This window comes from Lucilia sericata, unplaced genomic scaffold, assembly GCF_015586225.1.
Source record: "Lucilia sericata isolate MDLA Ls3-8-SP2 unplaced genomic scaffold, ASM1558622v1 Contig000023F_arrow, whole genome shotgun sequence".
Lineage (NCBI taxonomy): Eukaryota > Metazoa > Arthropoda > Insecta > Diptera > Calliphoridae > Lucilia > Lucilia sericata.
The window spans coordinates 1,212,031-1,235,507 of NW_023994061.1; the positions used below are offsets into that span (position 1 = coordinate 1,212,031).

General features: G+C 33.6%; 1 protein-coding gene across 1 annotated transcript in view; it reads left to right on the plus strand.

Annotated features, from left to right (window-relative positions):
- LOC119609406 overlaps positions 1-23,477 on the plus strand; it is a 261,260-nt gene that overhangs the window by 178,259 nt on the left and 59,524 nt on the right. Inside the window, exons 11-14 of the mRNA XM_037964168.1 lie at positions 385-699; positions 794-2,602; positions 3,010-3,102; positions 8,290-9,090. Coding sequence (XP_037820096.1) covers positions 385-699; positions 794-2,602; positions 3,010-3,102; positions 8,290-9,090 — 3,018 coding nt within the window. The remainder of the gene's footprint in view (positions 1-384; positions 700-793; positions 2,603-3,009; positions 3,103-8,289; positions 9,091-23,477) is intronic.

A 23,477-nucleotide genomic window follows, 5' to 3' on the forward strand; every position in this document is an offset into this window, starting at 1 on the left:
CTTACCCCAGGGGTAAAGGGTTTTAAATAAAAACTTTACTGTGAACTAGCTGTTCACAGCTTTAATAAACACACCTACACACATATTTACACAAAAAAAAAACTTAATTGGACAGTTTAAAAACTCCTTTTTACAAAAGAAATAATTCCATTGTTTCCCAATAAAAAGTTTAGAATTTTTCAGAAATGTGTATTTTAAAATAAAAAGTTTGTGCTTCAATAATGATAGTTACAAAAAAGTGTTCCCTTCTTCGAAAAAACCAACCTTCAAAATTACTGAATTAGTATTCGCCCGCCCCCTTTAAGTGTTTAATGTTAAAATCTCTCTAACCCTCCCAACCATATTTGTAACATAATTTTTACTATCTTTCGTTACCAACAAAAGCTGCTTGTGTTTTGGATACCGAATGTTCGAACAATGAAATATGCCAAGGTGGTCAATGTATTGACCCATGCTCTCAACCTCAAGCTTGTGGCATGAACGCCCTATGCTCAATCGATACTCACTTCAAACAATGCTCTTGTCCTGATGGTTTCACCGGCAACCCAGAAGTTGAATGTGTCCGTATACCAATTGCCTGTTCAACAGATTTGGAATGCGGTTCAGGTTTGAGTTGTCGCGACTCTATGTGTTTCCCTAAATGCTCTGCTGATCAGGATTGTGCTCTCAACGAAAAATGTTTAAGAGGCAACTGCATGTGTAAGTATTTTAAAGGCTTATAGGCTTCGCTTTTAGGAATAGCAATGTAGTAGAAAATGTGCGGAGGTACAACAAATTATGCTTCCTTTTCTAGTAACGTGCCGTGTCGATAATGATTGCTTCTTGGGTCATGTATGTTTGCACAATAAATGCGTTTACGGTTGTCACACTGATGACGACTGTAGCGCTTCGGAATCCTGCCGCAACGATAAATGTGTTGATCCCTGCTCTGAAAATCCCTGTGGTCCTAATGCTGCTTGCTCCGTATCCAATCACCGTGCCTCTTGCAATTGTTTGGCTGGCATGGTGCCAAGCCCCACAGCTCAAGTGGGTTGCGTGCGCTCACCTCCCCAAGATTGTAATGAAAACCGCGACTGTTCCAATGGTTTGGCGTGCTTCGAAGCCGTATGCCGTCCTCTGTGTGCCGATGATTTGGGTTGTCTGTCCAATGAACGCTGCCAGAATGGTGTTTGTAAACCTTTGTGCAGACGTGATGATGATTGTCGCAATAGCGAAGTATGCTTGGGCTTATCTTGTGTACCTGGCTGTCGTTCCAATCAAGGTTGTCCCGATAATTTGGCCTGTGTACATCAACAATGTATTGATCCTTGCTCAGATGCCCGTGCTTGTGGTACCAATTCTCGCTGTGAAGTAGTCAATCATCAAAAGGTTTGCTCTTGTCCTGAAGGTTTGGTGGGTAATGCTGAAGTTTCCTGCAAACCTCCAATTACCACTTGTTCCAGCAATAGCGACTGCCAAACTAATCAATTGTGTTATGGCGGCAGTTGCCAGAGCAAATGTCGCAACGATCAGAACTGTTTGGCTGATGAGAAATGTATGCGCGGTACTTGCCGCACTGTCTGCAATACTGATTCTGCCTGTGCTCAAGGACAAATCTGTGAAAATCGTATCTGCCAAATTGGTTGCCGCAATGACTTGACCTGTGCTCAAGATCAATCGTGTATTAACAAGCAATGTAAAAACCCTTGTGATACCCCCGGACAGTGTGGTCAATGTGCCAACTGTTTGGTAGTCAATCACGGCGTCCAATGTAGTTGCTCTAATGGCTTCATCGGAGATGGTCTCACCGGTTGTCAATTGCCACCACAAAGATGTAATCCTTCGTGTCATTGTGACGAAACTAACACTTACTGCGCTGAAACCTGTAGCCGAACTAGTGATTGTGCTTGCGGTCAATTATGTTCACGTGGCAAATGCCGCTCGAAATGTGGTCCCAATCGATCATGCCCTGTGGGTCAACTTTGCGAACGTGGAGCCTGTGTGGCTGGTTGCAAATCCAACAGTGACTGTGCTACCGATCAAAGCTGTGTTAATGGTCAATGTGCTGACCCTTGTGCTAATAAGAAGGCTTGTGGCCGTAATGCTTTATGTACCGTCTCCGAACATCGCATGCTTTGCTATTGTCCCGATGGTTATGAGGGTGAACCTAGCAAGGAGTGTATACAATTTGAATGTCAACATGATGAAGATTGTGAATCGAATAAACGTTGCGATTCGGGCAAGTGCCGTAATCCTTGTTTGGAATATGGTGCCTGTGGCATTAATGCTCAGTGTCGTGTTGTCGATCGCAAGCCACAATGTTCATGTCCTCCCGATTACTTTGGCGATGCTGCCACCGAATGTCAGCCCTTGGAAGGCGGTTGTGCCAATAATCCTTGTGGTGAAAACTCAAAATGCAACGAAGTACCCGGCGGTTATGAATGCTCCTGCATGGATGGCTGTGTGGGAGATGCTAAGAAGGGTTGCTTGTGTGATGGCAATATAGTCGATTCTTGCCACGATCAAGTTTGTGGTCTAAATGCTGCCTGTCAAGTTTTACCACACGACGAAGCCCAATGTTACTGTCCCGAAGATTTCCCCAACGGTGATCCCTATGTACAATGTAAGTATGAGAGGTTATCATGAGAGAATTACTTGAAAGCTGTTGAGTGATGTTAGAGTGAAATTTGTTTTCAAAACTGAGTGTTGTTTGCTTGAAAAGAGTTTTAAAAAAGAGTATAATTTTACAGGTTATGTGCATTTAAAAATTGTGAGTTTCTACATTAGCATGTGCACGTAAATTGGAAATATTATTCATAAACATATACGAATGTTCGTTTAGCATTCGCATGATTTTTTTCTCATTAATTTGCTCATGATCTTGCACAAAAATCGATTAGTTAAATTCACTATTACGTGTGATATAAAACGATTCATACTCGTGTCACTCGTTCATCTCTCACAAACACCCAAAGTGTTTAGAACATTTTAAGAAATTAATATACTTACCTCTTTTCCCCGATTTGCCAGGTTTCCTAACTCAGCCACCCAAGAATTGCCTAACCGAAGGATGTGTTGTGGGTGAATGTGTGCGCCAAGGTTACGACTATGTTTGCAAACAAGGTAAGTGTGTAGTAGTAAGTAGTCAGATTCACTCAGATTCCCCTATTAAAAATCTAGAGCTTTTCAAAAGCTTTCCTAGGTAGATCACAAAGTTTTCTTGTTATAGGGTTTCTGTTTAAATTATAAACAATTTTTAATATTTCTTATTTTTATTAATAAATTGTGTGAGTAACATTTTAATGATGTTATTAAAAACAAATTAGATTAACAATTAGTAAAGTTTCTTACTTAAAATAATAGGGTTTAAAGTTGTTAATTACATATTTTTTAATAATTAATAATTTTTTGTTATTTTGCTTAACTCGTTCTACTATTAAAACTTTATTAAACAAAAAGGTTTATTTTGAATAATTGACAAAAGTTTAATAATATTTTTTACACTTATTACCAACAGTATTATTAGTAGTGTGTGTAAATACTAAATTTTGAGTTTTTTTTTTATAAAATAAAAACTATTAAATTAACTTAAAAAATTGTTTAAATAACAATTTATACACATGTTAAATAAATCATAAATAATATAATCAACAGGAAATTCAAATCAAACGGGCAAAAAATTAAAAAAAAAAAACTATATTGTTTATAATACTCTCTCAATGAAAAATCAAATACAGACACACACACCTTTAGTTTTTATAGAAAGAATATTCAAACAAAACTTTATATGAAAAATACACTGAAAATAATTTACTCACGCAAATTATGTTTTGTTTCAAATATTTTTAATATCCCCCTTTTTTTGTTTTATTAATTAATGCACCTGTTTTTAGTTTAGCATTTTTATTAGTTTTACCATTTTTTATTTATCAACAATTTTAGCTTTTTTTATTAGCTTTTATGAAATTTCAATGTAAGTTTTATATATTTCTCCCAATAAATAATAAAACTCATAAGCATATGAAAAAAATAAAATTGATCTTTAAAATCAATGCAAAAATTAAGTAATTAACAAAAAAATATAAAACAAGAAAATTCGTGGAATGTCGCTGTCGCTATCGCGGTCTCCCAATCTGTGCCTTATTATTTTAATTATTTTAATATTAATTTTTAAACAAAAATAATACATTTTTAAGTTTTTTTTTTTAAATATAACAAAGCCATATTTAACCTCCCACCATTTACACCTTGACATTTCTCAAAAACCCCCCAAAAAATAAAACACCAAAATAAAATAAAAACAACAAACTGTTACCAGAAACCCTAACTCATCCTTAACTCAAATCTTGAAACTTTTTTTTATAACTCAACTCTAACAAAACATGATCATTTGGTACATTTATAACAATTATATGATCATTTTTCACCACAACAAATCAAATACAGCGTATCACACAAATTAGCTTTTTATTCTTAAAAGTCTATTTAAGTAGAAAAACCAAGATAAAAAGTTTCGTTAAAAAAAGCTTTAAGCTTTATGCTTTCGCTAACAAGATATTTCTTTAATAAACTTTTTTTCTTTTCGTTTTATAAAAGCTTTTTCCTTGAATTTATTTAAAGCTTTAATTTTAAGACCTTTTTTTAAAGTTATATTTTAATCACTTTATTAGTAAACATATACGTTTAGCTTATAGGTTAAGAGCTTTATTTTCGAAAATATGTATTCTTATACATTAAAATTCTGTTAAATTGAAAAAGCTCAGTTGAGCTAAACATTTAAGAAAATTATTTAAACACAAATTTTGGCAAAAGCTCAAATTTTTTTATACAAAATTTAAAATTTTCATATTGAAAGCTTTTAAATTTATTTTTTTTTTATCTGCAAAGTTTAAGTTTTGACTTTATGTCAAAAAAGCTTTGCTTTGATATCATCTTCATAAAAATCAACTCAATCCTTTACCATAGTTTTAGTTAGACTGTTAGGATATAAAAGCTTTTCATTAAAAATGAATTGTTATGCATTTGTATGTTATTTGCAAAGTTTACGTTTTGTCATTATTGTCAAAAAAAAGCTTTGCTTTGATATGATCTTCATAAAAATCATTTCAATCCTTTAGCATAGTCGTAGTTAGACAGTTTGAATATAAAAGCTTTTCTTTAAAAATTTGTAAAAAATAATCAATTTAAAGTAAAAAAGCTTAATCGAAAGCTTGATCATAATGCTGAGGTAAATATTTTTTCTCTGCCAAAAGCTAACAAAATAAATAGCATGCAATTTATTTGTGTTGGCGGTAATGGAAAAATATGACACAGCATTTAAAAGCTTTCTATGAGCATTCTGTAAAACTTTAAATAAATGATGACTAGACTTTTTTCTCATTTAGATTACTTAGAAAGCTTTCTTTTGGAAATGGAATATCATATCAAAACATTTCATTTAGTTTTTAGTTTCATTAAACATTGTTGTCCTGCAATGTTCAGTTTGTTAGGTTTGTACCTAGATCCATAGTTGAATCCCAGACAGCTTTCTTTAATATTATCCTACAAAGTTCTGGTTCTTTAGGCATTTAAAAGCTTTTACAATTTTTGCATTAGTAGAACAAAACTTTAGTTTTTTTTTAGAAAATATGTGAGACCACCAAATAAGAATGAACACTTTTATACACTTAGCATAATTAAACACTAGTATACTAATTAAACTAATAAACGCACGCGGCATTTTCTTACAAATAAAACAATTTATTTAAAAAAAATCAAATGAAATCGTTTAAAACCTGTAAAATAAAAATTTAAGGCTTTTGAGGGCATAAAACTCTAATATATGTATTCGGTCCGGTTTTGTCGTTGTCCATAAGAGACGAAATATTGCTAAAGTTTTGCTAAAGTATTAACAATAAAACTAGCTTTTAAACTTAAACAAAAAATGGACCTTGACTTTTGTCTGTAGAACTAATAAGCAATATCAAGACCATGATAATGATGTCTTTAATTTTGACCCAAAGCCTTAATATTTTTTTCTTACAAAAGTACTTATTTTTACGCTTTCATTTGAATTTTTTAAAAAATAATATAAAACACAAATTTTAATAATTAAAATTGTTTTAACAAATACAAATAAAATTCTAATAGCACAGATCTTTCAAAAGAAAAAAACAGCACTTCCTTAAAAACAAATAAACACCCCAAGACCCTTTATCAGATTTTGTAGGACAAAATGTGACCTAAACAATAGTAAACATCAAGCGACAGCTTTAAAATAAACAAAAATGCCGCGATAGCGATATGTCTAAATAAATCTAAATTTTATTAAAAAAATAATCAAATTGGTCACACAAAATTTATTTAATTAAACCAAAAAAAAAGAACAAATAAGAAACCCGAAGAAGTATTGAAACCTGCATTGTACCCTATATAAAACTAAACCTTCCCTTCCCCTCCAAATCCTTAGATCCCTAAATTATCCTTATATAAATATATTGTTAAATGAAAACTTGTTTTAAGAAAAAAAAATAATTTTGAGCTTAAATAAGAAACATAAATAATTAAAAAAAAATATAAACAACCAACAATAAATATCAGTAAAAATAAAGTCTCAGATTGGGAACTGTGGACGGGACAATTCTCACACCTAGTTCACATATGCCATTTTTACTCTGTCGCTCTCTCACTTACTCACTCTCTGTCTCACTCTCTCTCATATTTTTTTTATAACAGCACGCCTTAAAATGATTTATACAAATTTTAAAAATATATATTTAAATTTTTATGATAAATTAAAGTAAAAATTCATGCTCATACCATAGAATTTAAAAGCTAAATATTTTTTTTAAACAAATTGTACAAAGAATTTTTTTTTATTAGGTTTTCCATTTTATTTAGTTTATTGAAAAACCAATTTTAGCAAAAATAAAACTTCTATTCCTATTTAAAAAAAAAAGGCAAATTTGTAACTAAATTTTTTTTACTAACCCTAAAAAGCAGTTCCGGTATTTTGTTAAAAATAGCCATAAGTTGTACATATAAATATTTTTTTCTTTTACAAATTGTATATAATCATTACAAAAACAATAATTCCATTATTTACTAATCCTTTTTACTCTAAATGTAAATATGAAATCAAAATTTCCTTAACAGCAGTTTTCTAAATTTATTTTGTAAAAATTTTTTATCAAAAAAAAAAAATTTGCTAATAATTTACTAACCCTTAAACTAATTTTCCTTTAATTTAAATAAAACTCCTAATTTTATATAAAATTCTTTAAAAAAAACAAAATTTATTTATATAAAAAAAATATCCTCCAATAACGTGTCCTCGCGTTAGGGCAGAGCGCATGTGTTGGATGTCGTTTATTAAACGTTTTTTTAATAAATTTAATTGGTTTAATTAATTTTTTTTTTAATAATTATATTAATCATAATTGGGCTTAACTTGTTTTTTTTAATTATTGAAAAATCCTTAAAAAAAATTAATAAATCAAACAAACAATTAAATCAAATCATCATCAGCTTGTTCTAAAATTTATCTAAAATTGGAAGCTTACACTGTAAAAAATAAAACGTAAGACAAAAAAATAAACAAAAACTAATAATTGCCTCAGCAATAAATTTGTTAATTACAAAGATATTATAACAAAATGTGAGATGTCTAATCCCCTTCACAGTTCTCTGGATTTGCAGTTGTTATTATTGAACTGAAATTTAATATAATAAAACTCAAAATTATTTTTCTTTTTATAAACAGTTTTTTTAATTATTTATTTTAAATAAAAGCACCCCTGGTACTAAACATTTACTACTATTTTTCCCCCTTTATTCCTCCCCCCCAAACAAAAAAAAAAAAAACACCAAAACTTTTACACAAAACTCCCGCTTCTTTTAAACATAAATATTTTTTTTTACTAAATTTTATAGTTTATACACTTTTATTTATTTACCAAAAAAAAAGAAACCAAAAAATACACTTTTCAGAAATTTAGTTTGTTTTACGTTTTAGGCCTGAATGTTTTGTTAGTTTAGTTTCTTAAGTTTACACATAAATACACTATTAAACCCTTATTATCTCTACCTCCCCCTCCACCTTACACCCCCCTCACAAAATAACCCTCTCTCTCTCTAAATTCCTTTGTTTATAGAAACAACAATTTATCAATTGTTGTTTGAAAATTTACAAGAAATTTTAGAAACCCCAGCACCTATTTTTTTATCTTAAATCTTATAAAATGTCCCTTGAATGTCACATAGTAAGAAAAAAAACAAAACAAAAAACCAAAACTATCACTCTATTTCTACCACACGACTTCATTATTATAGACACCGAAAAATGTACAGCCGACACGGATTGCCCCAGTGAGAAATCTTGCCAACAAGGTCATTGCATTGATCCCTGTACTCTACGAGGTGCCTGCGGAGCTAATGCATTGTGTAAAACCGTACTGCATAGACCACGTTGTTCTTGCCCAAGTTGCTTTATAGGACGTCCAGAGGTGGAATGCAAACCCGATCCCAAATGTGAAGATGATACCACCCAACCCAGAGACCCACAAGAACAGATATTGTGCGCCCAGGATAGTGATTGCCCAGACAATTTGCAATGTGGGGCTTATGGCCAGTGTACGGATCCCTGCCAGAATCCCCAATTCATTTGCCGTGGCCACAAGAAATGTGAGACCAGACGACACCAACCGGTGTGTGTTTGTAAGACGGGCTTTATAGTCAATGAGTTTGGAGAGTTGACTTGTGCACCCGAGAAACGGGAATGTTATCGAGATGATGATTGTGCCTCCAATATGGCTTGCACTGATGGCAAATGCCGTAATCCCTGCATAGTGCCAGTGGGTCGTACACCCATCTGTGCCGAGAATAAATCTTGTGAGGTTCAGGATCATAAACCGGTTTGCATATGCATGAAAGACTGTCAGCCCTCGATATCGATTTGTCTGCGTGATGCTGGTTGCCCGGCTGGTTTAGCCTGTCGCAATTATCAATGTGTAAATCCTTGCGATTTTGCTCAATGTGCTCCCAATTCACCTTGTATTGTAGAGGATCATAAGCCGATATGTAAATTCTGTCCCAGTGGATTTATAGCCGATTCTCGTTATGGATGTCAAAAAGGTAAAGCATCACAAAAAAACCAAAAAAAAAAATACAAAAAAACTCTATCTGTCTTTTACTGTTTTACTTAAATTAAACAAGCAAACAAACTAAATTCCATTTTTAACTATTTTTCTTGCTGTGTATAGTTACCAAACATTTAAAACCAGTTCTATCAGTTTAACTACCCCCTCGAAAGAAAAGCTTTTTCATATTAAAAAAAAAAATCAAAATAAAAACAAAGCTTTTTAATAGTTTCTGTTTTTAACTCGCTCTCCTTGTTACTGTCTCTTTTTTTACGCTCTCCCTTGATTTTTACCCAACTAAACCACACAGTCTGTCCTTTAGACACCTTCAAAATCTTACAAAAACCTAAAAACCACCACAACAAATATTTCATCACAATTAAGCTTTAAGCTTTCTTTAAACGTTAATTTTATTTACTGTTATTATTACACCCTAAGATAAATGTTTGTCCGTTTTTTTTTTTGGAACAGAAAAAAACAAGATTTTCTTTTTTACAAGTCTGATTTAATAAACAATTAAAAACATTAAACAATAATAAATTTTATTATAATAATAATAATTTAAATCCTTATTAAAACATTCACACACGCTCATGCTCACTACTACAGCTCAATAATAAAAAACAAATAAATTAAACAACTTTAAATGCAAGAACCTTTTTATATTGCATTTTTTGTGTGTTTAACTATTTCTACACCACCAACAAACCACCACCAAAATTATTGACCTATTTTCCCCTACTTAACTCCCCCCTTTACTTACCTGAAACTTATAACTTAACTTGTATTAAAAATTTTTTAAAAAATATTTTAAAAACTTTTTAAAGAATTGGTATTTTGTAAAATTTGTATATGTAATTTATTAAAACCCCCCAATTAAAAAAAAGTTTTACTAATCTGTATTTACTAAGACAAAAATTAAAAAAAAACCAAACAGAATTAAATAAACCAAATACTTAGTAGCTAACTTGTGTAAATGTAAATACTAGTCAAAATACATAATTACTTAGGTAAATAATAATTTAACCAAAAATTTCTCTTTTTACCTTGTATGTTGTGTAAAAAAACTTAAATAATTATTATAAGTTGTATACAAAGTTTACTAATTTAAAAAAAAACAACAACTATGTAAATTTTTTTTATGATTTCCCTTAAAAGAATTTTAGATGAAATTTTTGGCCCAAAAATGTGTATATCTTTCCCAAATATTTTGAAAATAATGTACAAATTTTCTGCGTTTTTTATAAAAAATTTTAAGAATTGATGACACTTTTCACTCTGTTTCACTTCTTAACTCTCTTTTTACTCTCTCTCTCTTCTTCCTCTCAATAAATTACTTTTATTTTGTGTTATATTTTTCAAAATTTTTCTTTAAACTTGTAAATATTTTTTAATTTTATTAATATATTTTTTAATATTTTCTTTATATATATAAAAAAAAAACAAACAAAATAATTCACCATAACTCTGAAATTGTACAAAAATATTTTACACTTTTTAAAAACAATTTTCCAACAAACGAACACCTCTAATTCAAAAAACAAACAAAAAATCTACACTAAAACGTTAAATGCGGACATACAGCTACTACAACAACAACAACAGAGGCCAATATAATCTGTTCATCCGATGCCGATTGTCCAGATATGTTATATTGCTCAGCGAAGGGTCTATGTTTGGATCCGTGCCTAACACTATGTGCACAATCCAAAATCTGTATAGTCCGAGCACACAGGGTTATGACATGTATATGTTCACAAGACTTTATAGGCTCGCCCAACTATCAATGCATACCTTTGATGTCTGGCAAACCTATAGATATTACGACTATACGTCCCGTGACAGAACAGACAACAGACCTGACCGCTACGGACTTAACAACACAAGCAACAACTTTGAAATATACTACGGCCGATATAACAAATCAAACGGAAATGCGTACCAAATATACTGAAATTATAGCAGAAGTAGATACGACAATGTCCTATGATAGTACCACGAAGGCTACCACTTTCAAAGATACTACTCTAGAACCGGAATTGAAGGGTAGTACAGTTAAGTATGATACTACAACTTTCAATATAATGGGCAGCACAACAACTCCAAAAGTCGTGGAAACTGGAGAATTAACTACCGCTAAGGTTTTGTTAGATAAAACAACTTTAGTCACGGGTGGTGATGAAACACTGGAAACTTCTACTTTAAGTGAAATGACATCGAAATCTACTTCAATGGAGGAAACTACAATGTCTATAGATTTGGTAAAAGAAACAACTGTGAGTATTGATTTAGGGAAAGCAACTGAAACTACGTCCAAAACAACATCTAAAGAAATAGAAACAACTTCTGAGGGCATAACAACTTCAGCTTTCGGCGATGAAACCGAGAAATTTGTAACAACTACTCCAAAATTGATTTCAATTGAGGAAACCACATTATCTAAGGATTTGGTAAAAGAAACAACCATACAAATTGATTTGGGAAAAGTAACTGAAACTTCTACAGACATATTGCCTAAAGAAGTAGAAACTACTTCCGAGGGCTTGGTAGAAGAAACTACGATTCCAAAAGCTATAGAAACTACTACTAAAGGTGAAGAATATATGGAAACAACTACTTCGCTCAGAGAAGTAACTGAAGAAACAACTACTCCAAAATTGATTTCAATTGAGGAGACTACAATATCTAAAGATTTAGTAAAAGAAACAACCATAGGAATTGATGTGGGAAAAGTAACTGAAACTACTACAGAAAAATTACCTAAAGAAGTAGAGATAACTACTGAGGGCATGCTGGAAAGAACTACTACTTCAAAAGCTATAGAAACTACAACTAAAGGTGAAGAATTTATGGAAACAACTTCTTCGTTCAGAGAAGTAACTGATGAATTTGAAACAACTACTCCGAAATTGATTTCAATTGAGGAGACTACAATATCTAAAGATTTGGTAAAAGAAACAACTATGAGAATTGATTTGACAGATACTACTACCGACGTAACTCCCAAAGAAGTTGAGATAACTTCTCAAGGCACGACCGAAGAAACTACTATTGCACCGAAAACTATTGAAACTACAACTACAGGTAAAGTTTATGTGGAAACATCTACATATGAGGTTGACAAAAGTACCATGTATCCAGAAAGTACTGGAGCAGAAACTACAACTTCAAAGTTATCTAAAATTGATACTACACAAGCCACTCCTAAAGAAATAGAAATCACTACTTCAAAATTGAGTTTAGAAGAAGAAACCACTAGGGGAATAGAGTTAGCAGAATCTACAACATTAAAATATGAGACAACGCTTAAAGATTTTGAAACATCTACTCCCAAATTTGTTTCAATAGAAGATACGACATTAGTAGAAGGTTTAACACAGGCTACAACAATGAAACTGGAAGTGGGAGAAACTACCAGCAGCGTTACAGAAGGAAAATATGATACAACCATAACGACTGCTGATATAGAAACGACAATTGGAGCGGAAACAACTACTTCCAAATCATCAAAAATTGATACTATACTGACCACTCCTAAAGAAATAGAAACTACAACTCTAAAATCGAAGTTAGGCGAAGAAACCACTTTGGGAATGGAAACTCCAACAGAAGAAATTGAGACAACTGTAGCAACATCTAAAATTATGGAAACAACTACTCCAAAATTAATTTCAGTAGATAAAACGACAACTCCTGAGAGTTTGGAAACAACAACCACAAAATTAACCAAAATAGACACCACAATAGCAACTCCTAAAGTAATGGAAACTACCACTCCAAAATCCAGATTGGAAGAAGAGACCACAATGGGCATTGAATTGGTAGAAAAGACCACATTCAAATCAATTGAAAGTACAACAGAAGAAATTGAAATTGAAACGACATCTTCTGAAGGTTTAGAGACAACCGAAGTTCAGACAACAACTTCAAAGCTATCAGAAATCGATACTACCGTAGCAACTCCTAAAGAAATGGAAACCACGACATCAAAATATGTTATGGCAAAAGAAAGAACAACATTTAAACCAATTGAAATTACAACAGAAAAATATGAAACAACTTTTAAAGAAACATCTACTTCCAAATTAATTCCAATAGAAGAAACTACTTTGTCGAAAGGTCTGACAAAAGAAACAACATTAAAGGATGAATTGGGTGAAGCTACAACCACCATCACTGTCGGTAAATATGATACAACCATAGCAACTCCTAAAGAAATGGAAACAACTACAAAATCGGTTACAGCTGAAGTAACAACTCCATCTAAGGACTTGCTAGAGGAAACTACAATTCAATCAGTGAAAGAAATTGAAACGACTACAAAAACTCAAATGCCTAAAGAAATTGGCACGGAGGAAGAAACTACATTCTCTAAAGGTTTAACGGAGGAAACAACAATGAGTATATTAGGAAAAATAACTACTCCAAAACCTACAGATTCGACCTTTATGAGAGAAGAAACTGAAACAATTTCTTTAGCAGAAGCAACAAAACCAACTATTGCGGATACTACTAAAATGGAGGAAGAAACTACGGAAACTTCTATAACCAAAACTACATTGTATAAAGAAACTGTAGAAACAACTCCTAAGTCAATTGAAATGGAAACTATGGTAACAGTCGAACAGGAAACTACTACACACAAACTTGTTGAAACTACCACAGAAAAATTAAGTTCACCTAAAATCATGGAGGATCAAACAACAATGGCTATAGAGTCTGTGGAAACTTCAACAACTAAAGGCATTGAAACAACTATGTACTCAAAAAAAGTAGATGAAACTACATCAATTCCAATCAGCACTCCAATGGGAACTGAATTGGATAAAATGACCACAACTAAAATACCCGAAGAAGCCACTACCATGATTGGTATAAAAACTGGTGAAGATATGGGAGCCACCACTCCAAAATACATTGCTATGGAAACCACAGCTAAAATGGAAACGATAGTACCAACAGTTGTAGAATTTGAAACATCAACATCAAAAGTTCCCACTACAACAACAACTATTATTAAAGAAACAGTTTTTACAACAACAAAATCAGAAGGAACTACCCGTGAATCTACCACAACAGAAACAATTGGTGAAGATGTCTCCCAACCTTCAACTTATAGAGAAGGAGAGACAACAACAACCAGGTTTACGGAAACGGATCAATTTGCAACCACTACAAGTGGAAAAGAAATATCACCGGAAACAACTACCAGCGATATGGGATTAAAAATACCAGAAATCGAAACTAGCACATCAAAAACATACGAAGCTGAAGATTTGACTACAATGAAGGAAGTTGAAATAGAAACTTTAACAACAACATCCAAACCTGTTGAAAAAGGAACTACGAGAAAAACAGTTGAAACGACTCCTGCACAATTAGAAACCACTACCTTGAAACAGTTAGCAAGTGAAAGACCCACAACATTTGAGACCATTGAAACAACAACAATAAAACAGAAATTGGATGAAACTACAGGATTTGGACTTACCACGCCAACATTAGAAAAAAGCACTTTGAAATCTACTACTATGGGTCAAGAAGAAATAGAGACAACTACTGTGAAGTTAGAAAAACTAACCACCATTGGTCAAGCAGTAGAGGAAACTACAGTATTTAAGGAAATGGAGATGGTCACTACAACTCCTAAGATGACAGTAGAAGAAACAACTTATTTAGCTAAAGAAACAACCACTAGGAAAGGAGAAATGGAAACAACTACAGCTAAAAGAGTAGTGGAAGAAGAAACTACTATTCAAGGAGTTTCAATAACAGATACCACTTCGAGAGTTACTGAGGTAGTTGAGACTTCAACTTATAGAGAAACCACAGCTAAAGATGAAGCTTATGAAACTACAACTTCTAAAAAGGGCACAGTCGAAGATTCAACTACAGCTAAAGGAGAGTTCAGCGAAAGCACAACACTTTATATAGAAATAGAAACTACATCAACATCTAAAGATATGGAGCAACCAACAACAACTTCCGATAGAGAAACTACAACTGAAGCATCATACACTACTATAAGTCAGGATATAACCGGAAAAGAAATTGAAAGTACGACTATTAAAAAAGATACAGAAATCCCAACTTTCGAAACAACAACAAAAATAGCTATGACAACCCCAAAATATGTTGGCTTTAAAACAGAAAGTACAACTTTCGAAGAAACTACAACTTCCAAAGAATTAGCAACTGAAATGGTTAGCAAAGTAAGCGTAACTGGAGATGACTTAACTACAACTCCAAAATCAGCGACTGGCTACGCTTATGATACACCAACTGAAGTAACAACACCAAAAGCTTTAGAAAAGGATACCACATTGAAATATATAGAAACAACAACGGGTAAAATGCAATTCGAAACCTCGACTAGAAGTGATGAAGAAGCACGCTTTACAACTGCTAAAGATTTGGAAATAACAACTACAACACCAGAAGTAATATCAAAAGTTACAACTACAGGAATTATATCGGAAACAACAACTAGAAGTGATGAAGAAGGTCGCTTTACAACTGCTAAAGATTTGGAAATTACAACTACAACACCGGAAGTAATATCGAAAGTTACAACTCCAGGTATTATATCGGAAACAGCTACTATAAAAACATCAGAAAGTACTACGATAGAAATGCCCAAAGAAACAATCGAAACCACAGAAACCTCTTCTGGTGAATTTGGAAAAGAATTTGAAACCACAACCCTAGGTAGAACTACTACAGGAATTGAAAATGTAAAAACAACAACAGAAGAATTACTGAGAAAAACAACTGTAATGGCTGCAGAAAAAGTCACTATTCCAGAGGGCGAAGAAACATCGACACCTTCGACTGAGGTTCCAACAAGAATGGAAGTTGAAGTAACTACTTCTGGTATGGAAATTGAAACTACAACTAAAGTTTTTACCAAAGAAACTACTTCAGGAGAATTTGAAAAAACAACAACACCAGCAGAAAAACCAACTACAGTATATGAATCCTTACCAGGTGAAAGCACGCCTAAAATAGAAGAAGGATTCGAGACAACCATACAAGCAAAACAAACAACTGAAAGTTCAGTCATAGAAACTACTTTTACTCCTAAAGAAAGTGACACCACTTCTGGCGAAACGACAACAACACTAGCAACACCCCCAGGAATCATTGAAGAGTATGGAACCACAACTTTAAAAGAAACCGAAGAAACAACTGCTTTTGATAAAGAAAGTTCATTAAAAGAAACTACTCTGAAAGATACAGCCATTGAAAGTTCGACAAAAGCTTTCACGGAATCAACAACTTCCAAGGAATATGAAACTACGGGTAAAACTACACTGGGTATTGAAATGGGCATAGAAACTTCCACTAAAGCTGTCGCTACAGAAACTACAACTTATCGAAAGGAAATTGAATCCACAACTCAAGGATTTTCAAAGGATACAACTACTATTAGTGGAATCACAGATAAGGACGAAGGCGTTACTTCTTCTGATATTGTAGGGGAAATCACAACTGCATATTATACACCAAAAATGGATGTGTTTGAGACTTCAACAACAATATTTGGTAAAACAACAGGAATTCCATATGTAACAAGTGGCTTACCTTCTACATTCCTACCGACCACTATTGGCCAAGAAAAGATAACTACTCCGGTGTCAACTCTCGAACCTGAAGAAACAACTGAAAGTTTCACTGTAAGTTCTAGTGCTGAAACGACCACCATTGAGCCGAAATTGTATGAAACTACTGCTAAGGTTACTAAATCAACAATTGTTCCATTAGACATAATCACTAAATATTTAGAAACTACAAGTAAAATATCAATGGACACAACAACTATGGTACCAGAAATAACTAAGGAAGCATCCACAGTAACTGCAGAATATCAAACTACTACCGTTGCTTCTAAAGCGTCCAGTGTAATTACCAGTACAACAGGAAAACAAGAAACAACTTCACTAATAACCGAACAGCAAACTACAGCAGCTACTACCAAAGAACTTGGAAAGTCTTCTGTTACCACTGAAAAGATTTCAGACACCACTACTCAAATGCTATCAAGAGAAACTACTCCGGAATCAATAGAAACTACTACTCAATATGGTAAGACTACTGGTATTCCATATATTACAGTTACTTCCATACCCGCTGTTATGGCAACCACAACAGAAAAGATGGTAACCACTGAACCAAAGTCATCGACATCTACTGAAACTGTAATGGAAATGAAACCCAAAAAGCCGGGACCAGCATATACCTACTTACCACCAAAAATACCTTTTGAATATTCAACGTTTAAAACAGTTGATAGAGTAGATGATGAAATTTCCATAGACGCACAAGTTGAGGAAACTACCACATCAAGAATTGAAATTAAAAAGCCAACTGATAGTACTGAATCATCCAAAATAACTACTGCACAATCTACCGAAACAAAGCCTTATTCCGAAACAACTACTAAGTCTATTCATAAGGAAACTTATCAACCTACTACTGTTTCTTATGCTGATAGTTCTGTCAAACTTGATATGGAAACAACTACGCAAACTATGTACTTAAAACCTGAAACTATTGAAACAACCTTATCTACCTCAAAACCATATGAAACGTCAACGTTGACCATGGATTCAAGAACCACAATCACTCAGGATACTACAACTTATGAAACCGTGAAAGTTTCTACAGAAAAATCCACGGAATATGAAACATCTACTTTAGCTATGGGTATTACATCATCATTAGAAACTACCTTAAGGTCAAAAGAATTTGAAACGGCAACTGATATTGAAAAGGTAACAGAAACAACTGCTACAATTTCTGAAATGTCAACATCCAGTTCTTCAGAAATCGAAATTCCTACAACTGAATCCTCTAGAGCAACAACAATTAAACCTTTAGCATCAGATACAACAGAGACAAAATCAGCTACTGACTTTGAATATGAAACAACAACAAAATCATTTACAACTGAAAAACTATCTGAAACATCGACCAGTAGAATTTCAACAGAATTTACATCTAGACCAACAGATATAACTGAAACTACTGACGAACAAAAACAAGAAACCGAATATACCACATTAGGGGTTCATGAAATAACTGGAGCTACAACTCCATCTCCATCAAAAATACCCATTCCCACTGCAAAAGATACAACAACTATTACACCTCTTGATCTAGAAACTACAACTAAAATCGATACTTCTGTTAAACCTTCCACCGAAGGTCTTTCTACCGAATTCACAGAAACTACCTTCAAACCAACGATACAAACCAATACAACAACCGATATTTCGTATACAACAATTAAGACTACCGCTCCAAAACAAGTAACAACTACTGAAGTACCAGTAACATCGAAAACAGAAACATCGACAGAGTCTTCGAAATTGACAACCACCATTTATAAAGACACGGTTCAGACAAAACCACAAATTCCCGATGTAACTGAAATAATGGAAGCTGATGTTACAACGAAATCAGTAATATCTACCGAAAGTACGGACTACACAACTTCAGAAATATCAAGTTCAACGGAGCCAATGGAAACCAAAATGACTACAACCACTGTACCAGAGATTTCTAAAGTTACTAAAATTACTACTCAAAAAGATGTAGAACAGACCACCGAAACGGTTACAATACCTACACAAGAATTTACAACAGCTACAGAACCAGTAGTAACTGAAACAATGGAGGGTGTATTTACAACACAACCCTCGGAAGCTGAGATAACTACTCAGAAAGAAGAGGTACAAACAACCAAAGATTACACAACATCAGCAATTGAAACATCTTCGAAAGTAATGGATACCACAACTACTAAAGAAGAAGAACAAACTACCGAAAGGACGAATGAAACTATAACTATGGAAGGTGAATTTGCAACTAAATCCTCAGAAATTGAGTTTACTACTAAGAAAGAAGAGCAAGAAACAACTAAAGAAACAATTTCATATGACACAACACCAGCCATTGAAACGTCTTCGAAAGCAATGGAATCCACAACTGCAGAATCTGAAACTCTTGCAACTGCTACAACAGAATACACTACAGAATACTCGAAAGCTGAATTTACTACTCAAAGGATAAAAGAAACTGTAACCATGGAAGATGAGTTTACAACAAAACCATCAGTAGTTGAGTTTACTACTCAGAAAAAAGAAACAACATCATCAATCGAAACTTTTTCCACTAAATCTGCTGAATCTGAAACTCTGGCAAATACTACACCAGAATATACTACTGAATCTTTGGAAACTGAATTTAGTACTCTAAAAGAAGTAGAGCAAACCACCGAAAGGACGAAGGAAGTTGTAACTATGGAAGGTGAGTTTACAACGAAACCGTCAGAAATTGAGTTAACTACTCAGAAAGAAGAGCAGCAAACAACAGTTTCATATGATACAACATCAACAATTGAAACTTCTTCCAAAGTAATGGACTCTACAACTAAATCTTCTACAGAATCCGAAACTCCAGCACCGGCTACAAAAGAATATACTACAGAATCCTCAGAAGCTGAATTTACTACTCAAAAAGAAGTAGAACAAACCACCGAAAGGACTAAAGAAATTGTATCTGTGGAAGGTGAGTTTACAACAAAATCATCAGTAGTTGAGTTTACTAAGAAAGATGAAGAACAAACCACCAAAGAAACAGTTTCATATGACACAACATCTGCAATTGAAACATCTTCCAAAGTAATGGACTCCACAACTAAATCTACTACAGAATCCTCGGAAACTGAATTTACTACTCAAATAGAAGTGGAAAAAACCACCGAAAAAACAAAGGAAGTTGTAATTATGGATGGTGAGTTTACAACAAAACCCTCAGTAGTTGAGTTTACTACTCAGAAAGATGAAGATCAAACCATCAAAGAAACAGTTTCATATGGCACAACATCTGCAATTGAAACATCTTCCAAAGTAATGGACTCCACAACTAAATCTACTACAGAATCCTCGGAAAATGAATTTACTACTGAAATAGAAGTGGAAAAAACCACCGAAAGGACAAAGGAAGTTGTAACTATGGAAGGTGAGTTTACAACAAAACCCTCAGTGGTTGAATTTACTACTCGGAAAGATGAAGAACAAACCACCAAAGAAACAGTTTCGTATGACACAACATCAATAATTGAAACTTCTTCCAAAGTAATGGACTCCACAAATAAATCTACTACAGAATCCTCGGAAACTGAATTTAGTACGAAAATAGAAGTGGAAAAAACCACCGAAAGGACAAAAGAAGTTGTAACTATGGAAGTTGAGTTTACAACAAAACCCTCAGTAGTTGAGTTTACTACTCAGAAAGATGAAGAACAAACCACCAAAGAAACAGTTTCGTATGACACAACATCAGCAATTGAAACTTCTTCAAAAGTAATGGACTCCACAACTAAATATTCTACAGAATCTGAAACTCCAGCAACTGCTACACATGAATATACTACAGAATCCTCGACAGTTGAATTTACTATTCAAAAAGAAGCAGAGCAAACAACCGAAAAGACGAAAGAAACTGTAACTATGGAAGGTGAGTTTACAACGACACCCTCAGAAATTGAGTTTACTACTCAGAAGAAAGAGCAACAAACAACAGTTCCATATGACACAACATCTGCAATTGAAACATCTTCCAAAGTAATGGACTCCACAACTAAGTCTACTACAGAATCCTCGGAAACTGAATTTACTACTCAAATAGAAGTAGAAAAAACCACCGAAAGGACAAAGGAAGTTGTAACTGTGGAAGGTGAGTTGACAACAAAACCTTCCGTAGTTGAGTTTACTACTAAGAAAGATGAAAAACAAACCACAAAAGAAACAGTTTCATATGACACAACATCAGGAGTTGAAACTTCTTCCACAGTAATGGACTCAACTAAATCTACTACAGAATCTGAAACTCTAGCTACTGCTGGAGCAGAATACAGTACAAAATCCTCTGAAACTGAATTTACTACTCAAAAAGAAGTAGTAAAAACCACCGAAATGGCAAAGGAAGTTGTAACTATGGAAGATGAGTTTACAACAAAACCCTCAGTAGTTGAATTTACTACTCAAAAAGATAAAGAACAAACCACCCAAGAAACATCAATCGAAACTTCTTCTAAAGCAATGGAGTCTACAACGAAATCTACTGTGAGATCTGAAACTGCTACACCAGTATATACTACAGAATCTTTGGAAGATGAATTTACTACTCAAAAAGAAGTAGAACAAACCACCGAAAGGACTGAAGAAGTTGTAACTACAGAAGGTGAATTTACAACAAAACCCTCAGAGTTTACTACTCTGAAAGTTGAGGAACTAACCACCCAAGAAAAAGTTTCATATGACACAACGTTAGCAATCAAAACTTCTTCAAAAGTAATGGACTCCACAACTAAATCTACCAAGGAATCGGAAACTCTAGCAACTGCTGCACCAGAATATACTACAGAATTCATAGAACAAACCACCGAAAGGACACAGGAAGCGGTAACTATGGAAGGCGAGTTTACAACAAAATCTTCTACTACAAAATCTAAAACTGTAGCAACTGCAGCATCAGAATATACAACAGAACCCTCGGAAGCTGAAGTTACTACACAAAAAAAAGTAGAAAAAACCACCGAAAGTACGAAAGAAGCTGTAACTATGGAGAGCGAGTTTACAACAAAACTCTCTACTTCAGAAACTAAAACTGTTGCCACTGCTGCACCAGAATATACTACAGAATCCTCGGAAACTGAATTTACTACACAAAAAGAAGTTGAACAAACCACCGAAAAGTCTAAAGAAGCTGTAACTATAGAAGGTGAGTTTACAACAAAACCCTCAGTCGAGAGTACTGATTACACGACATCAACTATCGAAACTACTTCCAAAGCAGTGGAATCAACAACTAAATCCACCTTAGAAACCGAAGCTCCTACAACGGAAGTATTTATTGAAACAACAACAGTTTCCGATAAAACCACTGAATTGTCCACTGAAATTGAACAAGAAACAACAATAGTTTTTGGAAAAACTACGGGTATACCATATGTAACAACCACACCTTTGACTACCTTAAAGGAGGAAACTACACTGGCCGCAGATATTACTAAAACTCCTTCGGTAATAGTTACCGGTAAAGAACCAAGAATTGACTTGACCACCCTACAAATTATGGACGTAGATAAATATGAATCAACTAAAGGTTATGCTGGACAAACTTATTTACCGCCAATAATCGCAACCACTCCAAAAGAAATTCAAACGACAGTTGGAGAATTAGCCACAACTAAAATTCCCATGGACAGAACCACAACCACGATTCTAACAACTATGAAATCTGACGGAGAAACAACAATGTTTGAAGCTAAAGAAAAAACAGATACGTCTACGGAAATAACTAGTTTTATGGAAACCTCCACCAAGATTTCAACTGATACTTCAACTACACCGAAATTGTATGAAATCGAAAATGTAACAACATCCTACGATACAACAAAATCTGTTAGTACTAGTAGCACAGACGAATCTTTAGTAACAACAATATCAACCTTAGAAAGTCAAACTGACAAGGGTTTAGAAGAAATAACTAAACCATCAGTTGAAAAACCTTCAACTAGTGTAACATCTATCGAAACAAGTACTGTGTCTATAGAAAGTTTAGAACAGGGTAAAGAAGTAACATTATCTACCGAAATTCCCCAAACAACAATAACTGAACCCAAGGAAATAACTAAGGAGACTGTAACAGAAACTGCAACAAGTTCATTATTACCCAAAGAAACGACAACTATGAAATCAACAACATTTGCTTCAACTATTGGTGAAACTACTCCAACTGTTGCAACCAAAATTGATACCACACTGTCCGAAGTTTCTGCTCGAATTCCATCAACAGAATTCGGAACTACAAAGTCTGATGAGTATGAAACCACTACACAAAGTTCAATTGCTATTTCTACCAAATCGGAAATAGAAACGTCTGCAATAGAAATGGAGCCTGAATTTTCTCCAATAACAGAAATAGTCGATACAACAACAACCACAAGATTATCTATTTCAACAGCTGCTACAGGCGTACTAAAGGAAACAACACAGTTTCCAACTACAGTAATAAGTACAGCTAGTAGTGTATCAGAGGATACTACAAGTGAAACATATACTGTTACAGAGAAAACGACATTACGATCTTTGCCAGAGGAAACTACATTCACAGCTGAAATAGAACCTAAAGTTTCAGATACAACTCCATTCAAATACGCAACACAATTTCCAACTACAACTGAATTACCATCTAAGGAAACTAGTGAAATTTTCACTCCAACTACTGAAATAACTACCACAGCTTCTCAAAAAGAAACGACTGAAATTCCAGCAGAAGAAACTATAAAGATGGCGATATCATCTAAGGAAA